Source organism: Leptosomus discolor, chromosome 2 (assembly GCF_034619465.1).
Source record: "Leptosomus discolor isolate bLepDis1 chromosome 2, bLepDis1.hap2, whole genome shotgun sequence".
Lineage (NCBI taxonomy): Eukaryota > Metazoa > Chordata > Aves > Leptosomiformes > Leptosomidae > Leptosomus > Leptosomus discolor.
Window position 1 is genome coordinate 16,018,421 of NC_141392.1, and position 22,613 is coordinate 16,041,033.

General features: G+C 38.5%; 1 protein-coding gene across 1 annotated transcript in view; it reads left to right on the forward strand.

Annotated features, from left to right (window-relative positions):
* The window catches only part of DISP1 (dispatched RND transporter family member 1), a 94,737-nt gene extending 78,361 nt beyond the window's left edge, over positions 1–16,376 (forward strand). The window contains exons 5-9 of the mRNA XM_086460640.1: positions 2,682–2,805; positions 4,043–4,170; positions 4,660–4,757; positions 6,824–6,921; positions 12,721–16,376. Coding sequence (XP_086316766.1) covers positions 2,682–2,805; positions 4,043–4,170; positions 4,660–4,757; positions 6,824–6,921; positions 12,721–16,365 — 4,093 coding nt within the window. The 3' untranslated portion in view covers positions 16,366–16,376. The remainder of the gene's footprint in view (positions 1–2,681; positions 2,806–4,042; positions 4,171–4,659; positions 4,758–6,823; positions 6,922–12,720) is intronic.
* Positions 16,377–22,613: the final 6,237 nt, after the last annotated feature.

Below are 22,613 nucleotides of genomic sequence, written 5' to 3' on the forward strand. Positions count from 1 at the left end.
AGCAGTGTTACTATTCTAACAGCTAGATTGAAAGCAGGGAGTGAAATGGCATTAAAAAAAGACATTTCAGTGGGTGTCGTAGTTGTTGAGAATTCATCACGCAGTGCTTGAATAGTTTGGAGAAAAAAAAGGTAATGTATCTGTCGGTGTAGCTGTATGTCCAGCTCATTGCACAACTGTAGTTTTAATTAGGCATCAAAAAGCAGGAGGTGTTACCCTGATTTAGAAAAGTACTAAAGGGTGTACTTAGCACTAAGGATGTCCTTTCTGAATGCAATTCCTTGACTGAGGAATTGGTTTAAGTGTTTTTCTCTTGGACTTGGACATTTTCAGGCAAGTGGTCATTTACACAAAATCTAAGACAGGGCAGTGGCTTACTTTTCCCAGAGAAAACAAAAAGTAACTAAACTTGATTTATGGCTTTTTAACGGGTGAAAAATAAAATAAGTGCCACCTGTTTAGCCACTTGTGGAGGGTGGGAATTGAGGCTGGCTGTAGGCAACTTGGTTGGAGCCAGAGCCCTCAGCAGCACCAAATGATGCTCAGACAAATTAAAATATAACACGGTTAGTCCTTTTTGTTATTCTAGCCCAGGTCAGCTTTGCTTATCTGAATTTCAGTATGTGATACAAGAAACAGGACGAATTTGCAGGAGTAAACAAGCACTTAATGTTTTCTGTATGTGGCTTATTAACGGGTTAAACACTCCAGCTAGGACATAGTTTCTTTTACAGCTAGCGACTGAAGAATTTAACCAATTTAAGAGCTGCTCAGCTGAGAATACAAGTGTAGAGACAGCATGTCAAAGTGGTAAATCTGGCACTAGTGATGAATAGGAAAATTAATCTTCTGGGTATATTTTTTATGACTTCAGAGCAAATGTCTGTAATAGCTAGTCCATCTAGCTTGGTGTTTATGAAAACATTCAGTCCTATAAATAGAAAAATTCTATTAGGTCATTTACTTCACTTCTACTTTGTACAATTGCTCATTTGGCAAGCTGCCCCTTTGTGATTCACTTCAGCAAAAACTTACACTTCAGATTGCTTTTCAGGCTTTTGCTAATTAACCTCTTGTGTGAGAATGTAAGAATTATTCCATGTTTACCTCATCGGAAATTGAGGTACACCCAGTGCTTTGGAATTTCTTGCTCCTTAAACCTGTACTTAGACCCCTAGACCGTACCTGTTTCCACATGGTATGGAAAGCCAGCAATAAGCTTGCTTGCTGCTGTTGATTTTAGTTAGAAAACTGGGAAGCTGTTGCTGGAGTGAGGAGCTGGGCATTAGCTCCCTTCTTAGCAATGGGACAGAAAATTTCTGTAGAGCTGATAATTGAATTGTGATTAGATAAAGGGTTGCTCTGAAACTGAAAAAGAACCGTAATCTTTTAAAACGGTAGGAATAAGTAAAGGAGCGCTCTGCTATAAACTTTCACTTTACGCTGCGTGTATGTTGGGGAGGAAATAAGAGTATAGATCTTCTTGATCAATATTTAGTGTGTACAGAGACTATCAATATAGAATGATTCATAGCCTATAATTATTTTTCTAATGCCTTTTAAACTTTATGGGACTTTCTGTGTTCTCTTTGCTCCCAAGATTAGACAATATTGCCTTTGAAACATAAATTCTATTAATTCAAGTCTTTACTGTAAGAAAAATTATTAAGAAATTAAGATTTCTGGCTTTCATTTTGTTTTCTGGTACTTTTCTGTCAATCTAACAAAAATAAAAATGTTTTATGAAAATAATGAAAATTAGCTTTGCCTATAAAAATTCTTGCACTCTTAAAATTTAGAATGAACTAGGAGTTAAAATCCAAGGATATGTGTTATACTAAAAGGCTAAACAATTAATGCGGATTAGTTCATGTATCATGTTGCAACTCCCTTGCACCTTTGAATTTACAACAGATTTTATGGATCATTACTATATAGGTTTGAGTATTTTTTTTTTTAATGACTGTTTTAAATATAAAGGAAGTGTTTTCTTTTGGGTTCTACATTAAAATTGATTTTTTCTCTCTGTGATATTTTTCTTTAAAAAGCTTAAGCTTTCCAAGAAGAAACTGTGCTGTTTTCTATCAAATTTTTAACAAAGCATCTATTTTTCTAGTGGTCCCCAAGTATGGATAGTATCTGTGCCAAAAGTTAAGGAAAAAGTATTTATATTTTAAAAAATCATGTTTAGTCTTCAACAACAGTTTTCACTTCACTTTTTTCTTGCTTTTCTGTACATAAAAACACTTTATGTAAATTATTTGTAGGGCAGTTTTAAATACTGAACATGTACTAACAACAGAAATATCTATTTTGGTAGCCCATAGTTAATCACCTGTGTAGTAGCACAAAGAAAATCTAAGATAAAGCCTGCATTTTTGTCAGAATCCTGGAGGAAAAAATAATCTGCTATGAAAAGCTTTTTTATGTAAGAATAGAAAGTTTCCGTAGGGAGATTTGATAGAAAGTGGGGGTCTGTTTGTTTGTTTTCTTGCTTTAAAACAAACAAAAAAAGTGTAGAAATAAACTGTTTCTATCCATTTGTGACAGCTAGCTTCATGTCCTGTAAGTATAACAAAGAAAACGGGTCAGTATTTCAGCATGATTCTTCAGAGAAGTATGGATTAATTTTGTGTATAACTTTTATTTCTGTAACCTTTTTCTGTGCTTCTCTCCTGTAGCTATGCTGCACTGATAGCCGACTGGCCTGTGGTGGTCCTGGGCATGTGTACTGTGTTAATAGTGGTGTGTGCGCTGGTTGGAATATTAGTTCCAGATCTTCCAGATTTCTCTGATCCATTGCTGGTAGGTAAATATAATCAATTGTACTGTCAAATAACTATTTTTGGTTTGCTGGTGTTTTTTCAGTGATACCAGTAAACAGCAGATGCAAGTACAGTAATTGATACATTTTTTTTAATTGAGATCTGCCCAGAAGAAAAACTAACTCATAATATGCCTGGAAAAGTTCCCTGTACTATGAATCTGTTTGGGAATCAGTTTCCAGAGAGATTTAATTGGTAGTAAGCTTGTAGAAGCAAGTTCTGTCTCATGAATCCACAAAAGAAATGAGTTATTAAAGAGCCTTGTAATTCCTCTAAAAAAGTATTAAATCTTGACATTGGAGCAGCTAATGGTGATACAAAGATGGAGTTGCCATCAGGGAGTGTTATCCACTAGTTTAAACTCCTTCTGCATTTTGCTATTGAAAGGTCCTATGTCCTTCAACAGAACTGCTGTAGACTGAATAATGTAAATTCATCCCAGTTTTAGATGCACAGTGTGGTACATACATTCTAAATCAGGTTTCAAAGAGTGATGGTCAGGATCTGTTAAAGGAAAGGGGATTCCACGTACCTTCTGGGGATGAAATTATATCCATATTGAAAGACTGAAAGTAATTTTTGTCAGATTCTGTTAAATACTGTGCTCATTGCTTAGTTTTCATGAGCTGTCTTATGAGTAGCTTTCAGGACTTTTCTTGAAAACATAGTATTTAATTGTTATCCTCAAATAAAAACATACTGCTCCTGTAAGTTATTGTTATTTATATTGAAGTAGCGTGTATCTGTACCTGTCCGTATGTAATGCGTATTTCTTGGAAAGCCAAGTTATTAAAATTGTTTCAAAGTCACTTTCAAACTTATTTGAAGATTTGCCTTATTCTTGGAGAAACAAAGAAGATACACTTGAGTGGTTTTTAATCTTATTTAATCAGTAGAGAGTGATAATTGAGATGCAGAAGAGGTCTTTGTAGAAAGCTCTTGCTTTGAATAAGTGTTGAACGTTTAATAGACTAAATCATCATCGCTTCTCAGGGAGAGAAGTAGTACGTGCAAGAATTCTTAATCCCTTGTCACTCTCTACAGTTGGTCATTATGTTGTCTGACCTGTCATAAAGCATTTTACCTTTAAAAGCAGATGCCTGGAGTAGCTATGCTTCATAATGAAAACTATCCATCACTTTGATCATGTTTCCACTTTCCTGTTTGAGCTAAAGAATGAAAAGTATTAATGGAATTTTGTGATGCTCTTCTCCTAGGGTTTTGAACCAAGAGGGACAGCCATAGGGCAGAGATTGGTCACATGGAACAATATGGTGAAAAATACAGGGTACAAAGCAACACTTGCAAACTATCCTTTCAAATATGCAGATGAGCAAGCTAAAAGGTAAGAATTTGTATTAAAAATGCATTTTATTTTGTTGGGGTTGCTTTTGTATGTATGTAGTGCTTGCTGCAGTACCCTTCAAAGTTTATGTGTGTGTGTGTGTATGTGTATATATATATGTGTGTATATATATGTATATACACTGCCACTGATTTCATTTAATATTGAATCTCGTCATTTATGATTCTCAAGGCCTTTCTCAAGGAACTAGGTATTTCCCATAGCAAGCTCTTTAAAAAAGTGTGTAATTTTAGTTTTCTCTTTGAATTATATACATTTTCAGTACTGGACTCAATGTAATTTCTTTTGAAGTCTCTAATTTAAACAAAAAAAATCAGTGAATGTTTCAGATCTTGTATACTAAAGTCACATTAGTAAAACTATATTTTCTCCTCTGTAAGAGCTACTAAGATGTGTGACTTGTTTGGATGTTCCTTCTTTTAACAGTTTCCTTGCTAAGATAAGGTAAAACTATTTATTTTGTTTTAGTCATCAAGATGAGAGATGGTCAGATGATCACTATGAAAGAGAGAAGAGGCAAGCAGACTGGAACTTCCACAAGGATACCTTTTTCTGCGATATTCCAAGTAAGTGGAGAAATGATGTGAGGAAGGCTGAAAACTTCTGCCAGTTGAATAATTTCTATGCACTTCTATATATTCCATGCCTTATTAGGAAAATACTTTTTGCTTAGTATTTTCATGATAATCACCTTCTTTCTGTGTGCAGAAGTCTTTGAAGAAATTGGGCTGAAAAGTTGTGTTCTATTGGTTCTTCCTAGGAAGCAACTGTATTTACTTAAAGTGCTTCCCTTAAGTGGTTGTGTTTCCTGTAAAGATTTTATTAGTTATTAGTAATGCTGATCACTGTAAAAGCAGTGTTTTGTGTATGATCATAGAGGTAGCACTTCATTCACACTAGGGAAGAAGTTGTGTTTTATCTGTGCTGTTAACTTAACTCTAGAAAACCTAAATCAAAATACTTCTCCTGTATATGTCCTTAGAGACATCCTCGGGTCCTTTCGTGTACAAATTTAGGGATTGGGGGAGGGAGGGGGGAACAATCACAAAAATACCTACACACACATGGAAAACGCAAAACAAAACACACCCCCTTAAAGAAAAAAAAAATAGTACTGAAGGCTTATGAAACTGTCTTAAGTTAAACCAGAGGACGAAAAAAGACGGAGTTGCCTTTAATGACTTTTTACAAGGCAAACCGCAAAACTTTGATAAGTGCTGTCCTGGCAGAGAGCGTGCATTAGCAGATGTAGATCTTGCCTTTATTCATATAATGACCTGGGCTCTTTTGCAGCTACTTTGATATGTGAGGGCCGATAACAGAGCACAGAAATAATTTGTTTATATTACTTGATCTGAGAGAGCAATGACCAGTAAAAATGGAGGTGAAAGATTTATGATTCCCCACCACCACCACCACCCCCCTCGATTACGGTACAGTCTGACATTTAAGTGAGAAGATGTGAGCAAGGCCGTAATTTCTGCTCCTATGAGTGGAACCAAATTATACTGAGCGTATCTTGTGTAAGGAAGAGGAAATGTACTTGAAACTCTACTGAGCATTAACTGCAACTTGAAGCAGAATTAACTGCTCTTATCCTGCTTGCTGTTTCTGCATAGTCTCACTCTCTTTCTTTCCACTACTGTTTCTGCATAGTCTCAGTTGTGGCAGTCATGAAGGAGTTGCGCTGCTATGGGAAAGTTTGCCAGTCCGTTATGTAAAGAAAACAGTTGATTTCCTCTTGACCCGTTTTTGTCATTCCTGGTATCTTTCTTTGTCTGCTCCAGGATCTGCAGACTTCAGTTTCTTTGGTACTAAAGCATGGTCAGAGATCATAAAGCGCTACGCCCAAGTATATTACAGTCTTCTGAAAGGCAAAAATTCTGCACATTTACAGCAGTGGGAAAAATTGAGCCTTTTGGTTTTTGGAATATTGTAATGAACATGATAAAGTTTCTTAACCCAAAGTACCTTATTGTGTTATGCAGTACTGTATATTTGTGTTTCTATATATGTTTCCCTTCTTAGCTATGCGTAAAGATTTCACTGCCACTAAGTAATTATTTCCTCTCCTAAAAGCCATCTTCAAATAAATGATTTAATTTCTAATTTAAGCTGCATGTGTCTCAACTGTAGAATTCTGAAAAATGGCCTCAAGGATATCAGAACCATTTCCACTGCAGTCATTTGCTTCTAAAGCAAAAACATTCTTGTAGAAACAGCTTTATAATTATTATTTATATTCCTGAGTGACTTACTAAATCAGCCTTTGATTACTATTATCTGTGTGCTGCCATTATGCTGTGCCAAGAATTTCATAGTTTGCTGATTAGATCTTTTGATATTTATTTGTTTGTCATATTTCAGAAGATAGTTTGCTTGAATAGAAGTCTGTAGAGCTTCTAAGTGGTATATTGTATTGAAGATGCCATATTTACTATAAGCACTTTAAGGAAGCTGAAACTTTCATGTGGACTGAGGCTTACAGATAAATAGCTCATCTTGAAAGGAGGTGGATTCCCATGACCTGACAAAGATTTCATCTGTGTCATTTGAGGGGTGGGATTTTGCTTCAGTCTTTGATACCAGACACACCCAAACAATCTATAAAACCCCCCTCCTGTAATTTCAGGTGATCGCTATTCACGAGTGGTGTTTACGTCAACAGAAGGAGAGAATTTATGGAATTTGAATGCAATTAAGTCAATGTGTAATGTAGATAACTTGAGGGTAAGTAAAGATGGCATTAAATTGTTTAACTTGCAGATATGAAGCATGTATTTGAAACTTTGTTTTGCTGCCCATTGCCATCCAGTAGCATGTGAAATGACTTCACATTGTTCACATCCTTTTTTGAATGGTCAGTCAGCATGCAGATGAAGTTAAAAATACAACTTTCAATTTGTAAATAGGATTATATAGAGGAATTTATTTGGTTTTGCTACTAATACCATCCAGAATGGGGTGGAGGAGGGTTGCTTCAGAAGTTTTTTTGTAGAAAGGACTATCTTAATTTTTGTTCTGTGTTTCCTCTTAGAGTTAATGGATTTTTGACCTTGTTTCCCAGCAAATAATTCATTTTTCTTGTTTTTTCACCTTCGGGTGAATTAGCTGTATCCTCATAGCATATGCAGTTTTCTCTGACATCCAGTGGGTCACTCGGACTTTTTTTAAATTTTTTTTTTGGTCAAAAGACAATAGGTTGGCAGATGGACATGTAAGGAACATAGGTACAGTAGCTAGAAATATAGCCCAATTAATTAGATGTGGGTAGTGATCCTTTCAGAGTAATACTAATTTTCTCTTTAAAATCAAGAAAATGGAAGAAGACATTTTGGCTGTGTCCATCTGGCCCCCATTGTAATTTTTCTTGGCTTTCCTTATACTCAGTACCTTGTAGAGTGAAAATAACTGTCTTGGTTTGAAAGACAGGTGTCTGTGGAGGAAGGCAGGAGCCTCCCTTGAAATGGAAAGTGCAACCCCCTTCCCTCCAAATTATTATAATTTTGAAATTAACGGGCGTTCAGGCAAAGATATGGGGAATAGGAATAACAGTTCTTTACTAATATGTGTGTATATATATATATATATATATATAACACAAGGCAGGGAAAAAACAAACAACCCACTGGTTTACACTGACAGAGTCAGGAATACAACCTGACACCCTGTTAGGGTGGCAGTAGCAGTCCGATAAGATGCTGGCTGCAGTCCTCCTGAAGTGATGGGTGTAGTTCTGTGGAAGCAGCGATCAGGTAAAAGAGTCTGGTCTTCCTCCGAAGGTCCAGTGGTAGGTAGGTAGCTCTTGTCCTCTGGAACTCCAGTGGGGGGAAAAGCTCCTCTGGGAATCCAGTGGAAGAAAGGCTGCTAGGGTGTTCAAAATCTCCGTTTTTATCTGGCGTGGACTGCTTGACTCCTTCCCCCCACCCCCCCGGGCGGAGCATCTCACAATGGGATGGGGAGTCGTGAGGCAGTTCCTTGATGGGCCATTAACAGGAGAGAGTCCAGGAGCGAGTTATCGATGGGTCAGGCGATAAGGCATTGTTGTGCCCATTAACAGGAGATAGTCCAGAGGGGGGAGGCAGGGAGCACCGCCCCACCTGGTCTCAACAGCTCCTGAAGATGGTAATAGAATTTTTTTTTTTTTTCCTTTTGGCACATTTTACACTGTAACCCAGGACAATAACCATTGTAATAGCCAGCTTCAGAGGCTACCATAGCTTCTTTTACAAGTGTTAGAAGATAATTGAGCGCTCTGATTGAAATCGATGCCTGGTTTTAACTGATAGAAGTTAACTGACAGAGGCTAAAATAAAATAAGCGTTCAGATGGTACATTTGTAAAATATAAGCTTGTCACTTGTTGGAGTGAACCCCTTTGAACTACTGAGTAACCGTAATTTTTTCTGTACTGGTGATTTTGTATGGAAATATAGCAATATGTTTTTCTTCTGTTAATAATGATCTGTTTGTTTCCCTTTTTTTCTCCTCCAAAACAAAAATAATCATAAACAGTTAAACTCCTATTATACCACATTTATTTCCGAGGAATATTTTCATTATTAGATTTGTTTATCATTGCCTTTTAGACAACTGTATTTAGCAAATTCACAAACCGTTTTCCCTAACAGCTGCTATTTGCTTGCTTAAAATGTTGAGCTGTAGTGGAACTGCCATCTCCCTTGGCAGTCTGCTGACAGGCATTTTGTACTGGTTGGCCTCTGTTGGTGTAAGTGGTTTTTGTCCTCATATGCTCATGAAATGTTCCCTATTTCCCCATCAGATTATTGCACTGACAGGATGGCTCATATGATTACCCTTTATCTCTTTCGATGAGAATGAGCCAGGTGAGCAAAGTGCAGTGTTTAAACTAACCCAGTTCGTTTTTGAACAAACTGAGCTAGGGAGTAATCATATTGCCAGTTCAGTCAGGAGATACAGTGGAGAATAACCTTTTACAAGGGTAAAAATTGAGAGTTAGGGAGGAGATGCTAATCTGTGGATTGAACTGTAGAAGTTTATTCACATAGACAGCTGATGCAGGTAAATCCCAGGTAGTACAGATAATTGCAAAGCAATGCAGTCTGAAGAATAAAAAAAAAAAAGTTCCATATAACAAAATACACTTAGTTACCTCTGAAGAATAGTCTTTGTAATGGTTGCATTACTCCTGAGGAAATTTTTTTTCTCCTTATATACGCACTTCAATAATAATGTATTATTTCAAATACTGCTTTACTTTGAGGGAATGATGAAACTAATTCAAAAAAGCAGCACTACACATCTTGTATCCATAAAAATAACTCTTCCTTTGAAATAAGAACATTGCAGAAAATTAAGTGTTGGCTACTTCAGCTACACCCACAGTTGTGTAGATTTTATAGAGAATATTGTTGCAGATAATGTTTTTTATGGATCTTTTTTGTAATTTAGCTATTTACTTAAGAATATAATAATTGAACGTCTCAGCTGAACAGAAAGACAGTGCATGGTGATAGCAGCATTGATTTTTAGCTGGTTAGTCGACAAAATTGATGTGGTTAGGTTTTGCAATTATTGCTGGTCTGTGTATGTAAATTTATAATAAAAAGTAGATACTCAGGGCTCATAAAGGGCTGAAGCTTTTTTCATTATTTTTTTTTAAAAATGCTTGTTACTTACAAATGACATGTTTAAATGATTTTAACTTTCTAACAATTTCTAAGCACTTCTAACACTTTTTAGAACTTGAAGTGCTGCGCTATGCCCCACCTCTGAATGCCAAGTTCTGCTAGCAGCCAGTCCCTAAAGAGAGTGCTGACTTGCACTGCAGCTATCGAAAGAAATGGTTGACTTCAGTGACCTTCTGGTCTGACAGACTCTCTTCTGGCTGTAGTTGTTTTTGTTGTTGAATTCATGCTTGTTTAGGGCCACAATTCTGTTGAAATAAGTGGCAAAGCTTTCTGTATTCAGAGACAGGAAAATCAGACGCTGTTTTCTGGAAATGCAAACCTTAGAATTTATGTATTTTACTGATGATAAGCAGGATTTCAGCACCAACTAATATCTGCTTTAGTATGAACTAACAATATATCCCCTATGTGTTAATTGTATTCCCCTCTGCTTGTAACTACTTTAACTGTATGTTTTACTCGTGCTTAGGGGCTCCATCCTGCAGCTGCTCAGCATATGGTAGTCCTGTAATCTTCATGGAAACTTTATATACAAAATCGCTATAGGAGGTATTCTAATTTTTCACTGCTTGGATAAGAGCAGGCCTTTTTTTCACCTGCTAATTGTAGAATGTTTTCCCTATAAACAGTTATTTTATAAACTTCAAATACTGTAAATGATCTCCTCAGACTGCTTCTCCAAAACCGTGTATTTGTAATTCTCTGTCACTGTGTAGATCCGTTAGGGCAGATCTGCCCACAGGTACAGCATGTGCGCAGGTTGCACAGCTTAGTTTCCTTACTTGTTCCAAAATAAATGAAAATGTTGCCAGTGGCAGACCAAGTCTGGCAGCTACAAAACGGCCTCTTCAGTTCCTTTGGATCACCAACAAAGCCCAATGCTACAATATATCAACATTTTACATAGTATTTTAATGAGCTATCCCGAGCTAAATTTTGTATTTTAATTTCTAATTTCCAGCTGGCAGCTCATGTTACTTTAACGTTGGCAACAGTTACTTTACCAGTGAATGTTTATGGCCTGCAGCAAGTGTTGAAGAACAGCATATAAACCTCATTGTCCCATCTTGAACTTGAATACATAGAGAAGACAATACAATCCTTTCCTCCCTATTTGCCTATTATGTCCTCGTAGGATTAACCTGGAGATGTGCCACAAAAAACATAGATATGCTATTCCAGTGCTTCCTTTTATTTAGTAGGTTGTCCAGTTTTTCCTGAGTTTGCATGTGTGAGTGTTTTTATCTGGAAACAATCAAATGTGAATTATCCTGTTTTTTTGGAATGCCCGTGTGTTATTGTTCAGAAACTGGCTGACCATATTAAGTCCGTATTAAAGCTTTTATAACTGCCATGAGAATCCCTAATTGCAGTTTTATCTGCATTGCTAATAATAGACCCGTGCAATTTTGCTAAAAAAAGAAAAAAGTCAAAGTGGCATATTTCAGATCACCTAAATTTAAAACATACGTGGATGATGGTTTCAGAGCCCAGTCCTGTAAACTCTTAAGCACATGCCTTTATTAATGTGACTGCATTAATATGTGTTCATTGTATGTAACTTGATTAAGACCGAAATTTTACATATACCTAACTGTTTGAGTGATTAATTCTAATTTGTCATTTATGACAAGGCAGAAGTTCTGGCTTTTAAGACTTGTATTCCCTGTGGCCTATCAAAAATTGAGTTTTCCCAACTGGCAAAAATTTTCCTGATCTAACATTGTTGCATAAGATGTTCGGTTCTGTTTTCTAGATACTTTCAATTTTGCCTGGAAGTGCCTTATGGTCATTTAGCTAAGTTATGCTCTTACTGGCTTCAACTAAATCTGGAATATTCTTGAAGTGGAAGAAGAGTATCCACATAAGGGATTAACATTCATTTAGTTAAGGAGAGTCCTTAACCAAAATATTAAAATTGCCATCATTTTTGTAAAACTCTGGTAGGAGTTCCTAGGCTTTGGGCAGTCCCTTGAGCTGACAACAGCAGTCTTCCCCCATGAGCCAGCTGTGGGCCCTTGCTGCACTTGCCACTGGTGCCTGCTTGTCCCTATGACTTCTCTGGCCTTGCTGCTGCTGCATCTTCTTCCACGCCACTCCTGAGTCAACTCTTGGGACTTTGTCCCACAGTGGGTGCAGCATTCAGAGGCATGACCATTGTCTCTGTGCAGCAGGGCTTATTTTGGAGTACTTCATGCCACAGAGGAATTATCTTGTGCTTGTGCCTTGGAAGTCCTGCATGACCTAGGGGCACACAGTGCCTGGGTGGCAGGCTGACCTGGTTGGGTGAAATGTCTGTCAGCTGTACAAGAGCTAAAGAACACTTGTAAAGTGAGGGTTGTAGGAGAGAGAACAGGTGATGGAAGTCGTTGTAAAGCTGTCACATCTTTTTTTTTCTGGATGGTAAATCCTCTCCTAGGAACTTCAGTATGTGATTCCAAGCAGAATGAAACTTCGTTGATGTATGACTGATTGTTTATTTTCATGAGCATAGCATGAGATAATAGAAGAGTGTTAACAGTCCTCAGTCTGGAGGAAAAAAACAAAACAAAACAAAACAACCTCAGTGCATCTCCAGGCAATAGAATTACAGTATTTTTAATGCTTCTGTCAATTTTATGCCACTGTGACAAGTCAGTGTGCTGAGTTACTGCTGGTTAGTCTGCTGCATGTAAGAGGATACTGATCAAAAACAGTGTGTGTGGAAATAAGATCTTAAAATGTTAACACAAAAGAACTGTAAGCTGAATTTTCATCACTTTGGGATTGATTTTTTTTGTGTGTGTGTGGATGAATTTTTCTAATAATTCAGTCTATTACTTTAAATTGGATTTTTTGCCCTGTCTGTCTTTATACAGATCAGATCCCATTCCCAGTTTGGTGATCTTTGCCAGAGAGCCACTGCTGCTTCGTGCTGTCCCAGCTGGACACTGGGCAACTATATTGCTATTCTAAACAACAGGTCATCATGTCAAAAAATTGTAGAACGGGACGTCTCGCACACCCTAAAGCTGCTTCGCACATGTGCCAAATACTACTACAATGGAACCCTGGGGCCGGACTGCTGGGATATGAATGCCAAAAGGAAGGACCAACTCAAGTGTACGAATGTGCCTCGCAAATGTACCAAGTACAACGCTGTTTACCAGATCCTTCACTATCTAGTGGACAAGGATTTTCTAAGCCCAAAGACAGCTGACTATGTCTTACCAGCTTTAAAATACAGCATGCTCTTCTCTCCGACTGAGAAAGGGGAAAGCATGATGGGTATTTACCTAGATAACTTTGAGAACTGGAACGCTTCTGACGGTGTAACCACCGTCACAGGGATTGAGTTTGGAATAAAACATAGGTTGTTTCAAGATTACCTGTTGATGGATACTGTGTATCCTGCCATAGCCATTGTAATTGTTTTATTAGTTATGTGTGTATACACAAAGTCCATGTTTATCACGCTGATGACTATGTTTGCAATAATTAGTTCCTTGATTATTTCTTATTTTCTCTATCGGGTAGTATTTAATTTTGAGTTCTTTCCATTCATGAATCTCACGGCATTGATTATTCTTGTTGGGATTGGAGCAGATGATGCTTTTGTCTTATGTGATGTTTGGAACTACACAAAATTTGATAAACCTCATGCTGGAACTTCTGAGACAGTGAGCATCACGTTGCAGCACGCTGCTCTTTCCATGTTTGTCACAAGTTTTACTACCGCTGCTGCCTTCTATGCTAATTATGTCAGCAATATCACAGCAATCAGGTGTTTTGGTGTTTATGCTGGCACTGCTATTTTGGTGAATTATGTTTTGATGGTTACGTGGCTACCTGCTGTAGTTGTATTACATGAACGATATCTTCTCAGTATTTTCAGTTGCTTTAAGAAACCTCAGCAGAGAGTATACAACCACAAAAACTGCTGGACAGTGTTGTGCCAAATGTTCCACAAGATTATTTTTGCAATCTCAGAAGCATCCAGGATATTTTTTGAAAAAGTTTTGCCATGCATTGTTATCAAATTTCGATATATTTGGCTTTTCTGGTTCCTTGCCTTAACAATTGGTGGAGCATATATCGTGTGTGTAAACCCAAAGATGAAATTGCCGTCACTGGAGCTCTCCGAGTTTCAGGTATTTAGGTCTTCTCACCCATTTGAACGATATGATGCAGAATACAAAAAGCTATTTATGTTTGAACGTGTCCACCATGGAGAAGAGCTCCACATGCCGATTACGGTAATCTGGGGTGTCACACCTGAGGATAATGGTGACCCTTTAAACCCTAAAAGTAAAGGAAAGCTGCAGCTAGATAGCAGTTTTAATATTGCTAGCCCAGCTTCACAGGTTTGGATTTTACGTTTCTGTCAGAAGTTAAGAAATCAAACATTTTATTATCAGACTGAAGAACAAGACTTCACAAGCTGCTTCATTGAAACATTTAAGCAGTGGATGGAAAACCAAGACTGCGATGAGCCATCTCTTTACCCCTGCTGCAGCCACTGGAGCTTTCCATACAAACAAGAAGTTTTTGAATTATGTATCAAGAGAGCTATAATGGAGCTAGAAAGAAGCACAGGGTATCATTTAGATAGTAAAACCCCAGGGCCTCGCTTTGACCTAAATGACACCATCAGGGCAGTGGTGTTGGAGTTCCAAAGCACCTACCTCTTCACGCTGGCTTATGAAAAAATGCATCAGTTCTACAAAGAGGTGGACTCATGGATTTCAAGTGAGCTTAGTTCTGCTCCTGAAGGTCTTAGCAATGGTTGGTTTGTGAGTAACCTTGAGTTTTATGATCTTCAGGACAGTCTTTCTGATGGTACTCTGATTGCCATGGGTCTTTCAGTTGCCGTTGCGTTTAGTGTAATGCTTCTTACAACTTGGAATATAATTATAAGCCTTTATGCAATAGTTTCAATAGCTGGAACTATTTTCGTCACTGTGGGTTCTCTGGTTCTTCTTGGATGGGAGCTAAATGTGTTAGAATCTGTCACTATTTCGGTGGCTGTTGGCTTGTCTGTAGACTTTGCTGTTCACTATGGGGTGGCTTATCGCCTAGCTCCTGACCCTGACCGAGAAGGAAAAGTCATTTTTTCTTTAAGCCGTATGGGTTCTGCTATTGCAATGGCTGCATTGACTACGTTTGTAGCTGGAGCAATGATGATGCCCTCTACAGTGTTGGCATACACGCAGCTTGGCACTTTTATGATGCTTATAATGTGCATTAGTTGGGCATTTGCAACATTCTTCTTCCAGTGCATGTGCCGATGCCTTGGACCCCAGGGCACTTGTGGCCAGATCCCACTACCAAAAAAATTGCGATGTAATGCCTTCTCTCAGACCTTTTCAGGAGCCCAAGGAGGCAGAGGTCAAAATAAATCGCATCCTGGTAGCAAATACCAGCTGGACTCCAGAAGTCAAAAACCAGAAATGGAGCATGAGCACTATGAGCTCGAGCCTCTGGCATCACAGACGGGTATCTGTAACCCTGCGGAGAAAGTGACTTACGAAGAAACTCCTATCTGCTCGGAGCTCTTCAGCAGCAGGCCCCAAAACACATGTATGCCTTTGCATTCAGCCTATAATAGTGAAGTGAGTAAAAGCATAAAAAATGTTGCTAGTTCAGCTGTGCTACAGACATCTGTTGACCAACACACCATATGCCCGATTTTCTCTCAGAACAGGCAGTGTAGCTGTCCTGATGCATATAAGCAAGTGGCAGTGAAGTGGAATCCACACTCATGTCATCAGTTAAGTGACACCTTCTGTTACCAGTGTTCTCCTTCACCGGGAACCGTACAGATCCAAAGCTCTGTAGCTCCTATAAGTGCTTTACAGCAAGCTGCCGAAGGTTACGTGCATCCGGTCCAGCATGTCCTCCACTGCAGTTGCCTTCAAGGAAGGCTCAAAAGAACGATGACGCAGAACTCTCTGCCTAAAAATTTCTTCCTCCAGTCCGTGCAACAGTTTCAGGCACATCAAAGAATAAATAGGATGGATTCACATGCTCATCAAAACCCAGAGGAAAGCGTAAGAACTGTTCCAAAGGTGATGAGCTCCTCACAGTTTCTCTGCCGAAACGCAGGACCTCTGATAGTGCGTTGCTCTGAATGTGAGAACAGTGTATCAAATAACCAAAAGGGATTCTGTCAGCAGACGGGCAAGTGTGATGAAAAGGGTGGTACAGAAGCGAATGGGGTTGAAAGCAAGAAAGCCTCTCTGTCAAAGCACAAAAAGAAAGCTGAGAGCAAGCTAGATCAGCGTTCTTTGCAGAATGACCGGGTTTTGAAGGCTGACCAAAATGATAAAAAACATCTGCTGAATAGGTCAGTGAGAGAGGCTCGCTACGAGGGTTGCCATGAAAATTCCCACTGTTGTAGCAAGGCTATCGCAGTGAAGTGCAATTCTGTTGACTGTCAAATGCCAAACATCGAAGCCAATGTGCCTCCTATGTTAATGCGTCCAGAACTTTCCAATGAAAGTTTGTTAATAAAAACACTATAATAAATCTTTAATTTGGCAATTCTGTGTCTTTCTTTTAAAAGTAAGTTTAAAATGCTAAAAAGGAAAGTCCTGAATAAATATGAATTATAATTTGCATTTTGGAATGAGAAGTGTATTTTATAGAATAGTAACATTTATACATTTCATAAAGCCATTACATGTAGTAAAACCTGACGTTGTCCAGAATGTTTTTGGGTTGTTTTTTTTGCTGTAACTCATAAGGTGTATTATGCTTAATTTAGTTTTTGTCCCAGGGGATTAGAGCTTGAGTCCTCCTTATAAACCATCTCAAGGAGTAAAGCATTACAACAAAACTCTCCCTTTTCTGAAGCCAGGGCTTGTGAGATGGGTAACGTTTGGAGTGGGCTGAGATTGCCACATTTTCCAAGTACCTCATTTACCTTTATTCTCCCGCTGCCTTGGCAGGCTTGCGCGCACCTCGGAAGAGCGGCAGGGCAGTAACTGTGTTTGTTCAGGATTGTCTGAAAGACCAGCTCTGCAGGGTAGCCTGTTTGGGGAGTGTTTTTAACTATTTAGCCTAACAAAATCTAAAGAAAAGGTCTTGGAGGTCAACAGCACTTGTACCACCATTGTTGCATATCTGTGTATATAGTGTAGTAAAAAGTTTTAAACTGCCCTTCCTGGCAGTTACTCTGTAGACTTCACCATTTAATACCAGAGAAAACAGGTGGAAACAATAATATGTGAACATGACTTACTTCTCAGAAAAGCATAATTCATGTGTATGACACATGTATGTGTATAAAATCAGGAGTTACAAAATTTGGCACGAAGTGCCTTGCGGTACTGAACTTTTTCCCACAAAGTATGGAAATTAGAAGTAAATCTGCTATGGAGAAAGGCATAGTTAATGTACATGTTCTAGACTTACTGTCAATAGTATCAGATTAAGTCAATTCAAAAGGCTCAAGTACACAAAGTAAAATACTGTGCTCTGAGTTTTCTTACCCAGAGCAGTTCCAAGATGTAGTTACAAATACTGAACTAAACCACGTAACCAAGACATTGGATTTCAGACATTGGATTTGTGCAACTACAGGGTTTAATCAAATAACAGTTATGGTTTGGTCATGGGAATACTTGCTGGTCTCATCATTCAGGGAGAGGGGATATGAGAGCTAGAACTGTGTAGTATGTCATTATTGCTATGCACCTTAATGACAAATCTCTTTTCATATAATCGTTCGGTTATGCTGATTATGTTGATTTACTATACACAGATAACAGAGGATAGATTTCATGGACTGATGTGGTATCGTGTACTTGGTGTGTTATGAATCACTGGAGGAAAAGCCTGGCTTTTTCTGTTCTAGTGTTCATGTTGAGGGATGTAGAAGATCAGTATCATGCAACAGACCACTTTGGTTTGTCTGGCAGTAGTGATCTTAGTGCTTATACATCCCAGGGACTGGAACAGAATAAGAGGTTGAAATTTACAGAAAAAGCTGAAATATTTTTGCATGGTTTAAGAACAGTAGCATTTTTTCTTAGCTACAAAATAAAACTCAACTTTTGGTTCTTTTAAAACTCATAACTCCATTTAGAGCCAGCTTCTTTCTAAATGTTTGTAATGAGAGCAATCCAAGGATTTTCTGTGCACCGTAGAGGCTATTGATTATAAAGAGCTAAGACTTGCAGTGCCAGCATTCTACAGAAATTAAAAGGGCTAAGAAGTAAACTGGGCTGTTGCTGTTGCGCAGCTTTCTTCCTGACCGCTGCACCTGCTTGAGCGCGGTTTCTGTGAGGGATGTGTGTAACACGCTAAGCAATAAATGGTTCCTGAAATAAAAACATTATGATAGTTTAATTGACCTGCAGTCAGACCTTGCCAAAGCAGTGCGTAATGCTTATGTAGTGCCTGTCACATCACAGCCTTCACAGCTGCGCCTTTGAGACATGGGCCTTAGGGGAGGTCCCCAGCTAATGCATCTACAGAACATAGGACGTTTTGAGCTGGGGAGCTCCAAATTGAGGGGTTTTTCTAAGCCCGCTTTCCACAACTGCATTCTGTACAAGGAAACCCCTTCCGACTACTCTACTTTAATAACTGCTTTTATAATGGTGAGGTAAGTGATAAAGACTAACGTTGCATTTTTGTTAAGATTCGTATATTCTTAAAGGCTGATACAGTAAAAAAACGGGGCAGATAAGGAGTTGTGACGTAAGGTACTCTTAGATTAAAATGAGCTGATGTACTTGGCTAGTGAATGGTATCACTGTTGTATTTGCCTTTTGTGACTTTGCCGTTGCCTCCCTGCTAACTTGTTTATTCTTTCCAAATCGCTCACCTGGACAAGGAGCAATCATTGAAATAGATAAGTTTAATATTTATGTATGTAGCACCACGTGTGTGTGTGTGTGTGTGCAGCATCTGTGTCAATTCATGCATAGACTCTCAAATCTAAGCCAGTACAACTCCTGGAGGGAACAGGAGTTTGTTCCAGTGACAGTTGAAGGTTGATGAGGCTATGCATTACTCTATCCCCAGAAAATTCCTGAGAAAAAACTTAAATATTAATAAATAAGTTTTTACAGGCTGCTAGGAGCAAGCAAGGAGAGGTGGGATCCTGTTCCACGGACTGTTACATCCTACTGAGACACCTCTCTGATAGTTGCCAATGATTGCCGAGTCCCAGGGGAAGCTGATGAGCCTCGAATGCTCTAATTTCCATTAACTGATTTGTGCTCTCACTCAGGTCCTCCCTTGCGCTGGGATCGCATAGTGACTCTGGGTGTGTGCAGCCACGCTGGCTAAGTGTGGTGCTTCTCCTGCAGGCTGCCCACGTCGGGTAAGGGCCCTGCCACTGACGCTGGCTAGCACTCCCTCCGTGAAGTGCCAAGGTCCTGGCTTTAGAAGATGTAGAGCTTAATTTCTATGGATAATCCAGGCTGGGGCATTTACCAAATTGAGCAGGGCATTTAGTAATTGTTCTGGCAGTGCAGTGATGACACGTGTAGCTTGGGACGTGACGGACGAGCTTTCTGTCTTTTCAAAGCCTAGGAAAGACTATGTCACTTGTATGTGCTGTGAGTCTTCAAAGTGACATCTCTTTGATTATCCAAAGGAGGAAAGAGAGACTTTATGTGGGAAGACAATGATCTGTTTGTTGCTCTGAAGTTGCTAGTACGCTTTCTTCAGGAATAAAGAATACAATCCAGAATCTTCCTGGGAGTGGGACTTGAACCTGAGACCAACTCTCGCAAATTCACCTCACCTGGGGAAAAAAATTGTTTTTAACGTATTAGATAGTGATTAGTTTAACAAAAAATGATACAATAATTTAGAATAAGTCCTTAAAAAAGTTACACCAGGCTCAATATATAAGCACTTGGAATGCAGCTACCTCATACAAAGCATTGATGGATGGGTAGGTAGCTGATACAGTAACATAAAGGGGTTTTTAAAGTTGCTGTTTCATTGTTTGTGTTTTTGAAGAAATCCACCTTTTTTACAATCACCTGCAATCACTTGAATTTGATCTTTTTTATCTAATGTGGGAGAATTGCTTTGAAATGCTTTGGATTAGGAACACCTCTAATTTTTCCGGGTGGAGCCCTGGCAGTCAGTCCAAGAGACTGCTAAAAATACAGGTTGACAAATGACAAAAATTTTAGCACTGTAAGAAATGTCAAATGTGATCAAAATTGAATATATTTTATTTATATAAAGAAAGTTATACGACTTAATATAGGTAGCATATGGGTGATTCAGGCTAAAATCACACTGACTTCATTGAATTGGACCTTAAATTTTTTCCACATGCTGGTAAGCTATATTAAATTTTACTTCTGCCAATAATACCTGAAGTGCCTGTACATCCAGCATTTGATTTACGGTGGTGAGTTGGGACACCATACTGCTAAGCATTGCATATTCCCACAGTGTGAAACAACACTTGCCTTTGCAAAAAAAACCCAGTCTATGTAAGTAAGAGAGGTTGCAAGAAAGGAACTCTGAGTTCATAAGAGATCTCCGCAGAGTCCTGGATTTGGGTCCAGCGTTGCTATCGCAGAACTACCCTCACCTTAACGTTTTTATCCTTTGACTGTTTATTCTGTACATCGTCATCAGTCATTCCACCTCTGTATATCTCACAGGTTCACTCACTTCACCAGAATAAGGTCTCTGAGGTCTGGAGAGCCTGTAAAATAGATCATGCACAGCTTAGAGAGGCTGCAGTGTTTACATACTACCATGCTGTAACTTCTGAATACTAAGTAGTCTTACACATTGAGGAGACTGACTTTTCTGTTTCCCTTTACTTGGCAGCTTGTATTTGGGGTGTTTTTTCTAAGGTCTCCACATTAGAAAGTTGCAGAGACTTAGGTGCTCCTGGAGACACATAATTTTCACTTGATTCCTGAAACGTATTAAAGGTAATAGGTCCCACTTGGGTTTGGACTCCATTTTTTTAGGTTTTGATAAATGTCACTTTACCTGCAAATGTATAGACATACTCCAGAGAAGCAGCTGGTTGTTGCTTTTATTTAAATTCTCTTAGTTAAAAATGTGTGTTGAGTCTCGTTCCCAAACCATTAAAGTTAATTAAAACCGATGATGATTTGTCGTCTTAAAAGCAGCAGGGATTACGTGTGTTCTCTTGCTGCGGGCAGGCCACAATGATGGTAGTGTTAGAAGTTGAACTCTTCCAGCAATGAGTTTTTAGAGCAGATGAATGCCTTTGCTTTGAGGCCTAAACAAACTTTCTTAAACCCTTATAAAGCCTTCACCTTGTCCATAGGTTTCTCTTAATGGCAATTCTAGCACATTTCTCCCTGGCTTAGGAAAGGAGCAGTTTATTCATAATTGACTCTTTAGTAATGCTGACTATATTACAGTGCCCTGATCCTCAGAAAACGATGACTAAAATATAAACTGAGTAATGTCAGACCCTTAAAAATTTGACCTAAGCCATGTCTTCTGCATATAATAGTAGATGTCATAGTTTAAACCTTAAGATGGATGATGTACTAAGATTATTACTGAATTTATGTATATTTGAAGACATTTACAGGACAAATGAATGACAAGTGAGAATAGCTTGGCTTGGGATGACTAATGAGGTGACACCTCTGGTTGTCTGCCCTCACCCAACCTTAGCAGCAGGTTTCCTGAAATTACCTCGCTGTAACGGCAGCGTTCAGGGCAATAGCTGCATCAGCCACCTCTTCTCCCCTTCTCTCACTGGTGAAAATCTTCATTTTGTAATAAGAAAACCTGTGTGTGGCAAGCTGGGACAATAATGCAACTCTCACTTTAATGGTATAAATCAAAAGTAAGTTAATTGGAGTTACTGGAGCTGTGCTGGTATAAGGAAGAGGGGTATCAAAACCGCTGAATTCTTGGCTCTCATAAAAATTCCTAGTACATTTCAGTGTTTGGCCCTAGATCTGTTTTCTAAGAGATGTTTATATGCAAAAGCAGAACCCATGGATGTCCTTAGAGTTTGGGTAAAAATGAACAGAAATAGGCAACTGAAGGCACATGAACTCTATACTGAAAAGATTCACAGCACAGGAAGATGGGTTTAGCAGTGCTTTGAGTGGAGACTTCTGTCTGTGCCATCCTGCAGTACAAGGTTAGATACTCCTCTTTACTTTTTCTCACAAAAATAGTCTGTTTAAATGTATTTATCTATGTTTTTAAAATTTATGTTTTCAGTATCTATTTTTATAACCTATAACAGTATTGTCCCAAATATTTTCCAAGTGATCTGATGTGTCATGGCTGAACATCAAACCTTTTTCCTAATATATGCTCTTTTCAGTCTGACAAAGCTTGAACTCGTGGCTGTCATAGCAGCAAAGCTGTCCAAGACCCTTATTTACCCTTTCTCTATTCTTTGTTCTTAGGGTTCTGTCTCATCTGACTCTAAAATATTGGGTTTTTCTTAGATTCTCTAACAGTTTGATTTCTTTCCTGGCATAGTACTGAATCTGTTAAGTACCAATTGTAGCTCATTTTGACATTAGTATTTACTAAAGGTAACCAATCTTCCCCCTATTTCATGTATTTGTAAAACTGCATGTCGCAGGCCTTCCTCTGCTTTTGTTGATTCCCATTTTTCTTGAGTTTTTGAAATACAACTTGTGTAGTCGTGTAGCATAATCTCTTTGATCCTTTCTTATTAGAGAATATTTATTTACATCTGGGAAGTCAGCTTTTTAACAGTTCACAGCAATATTACACTACTAAATAGGGCAGAAATAGAGTGCTGTGTTATGCT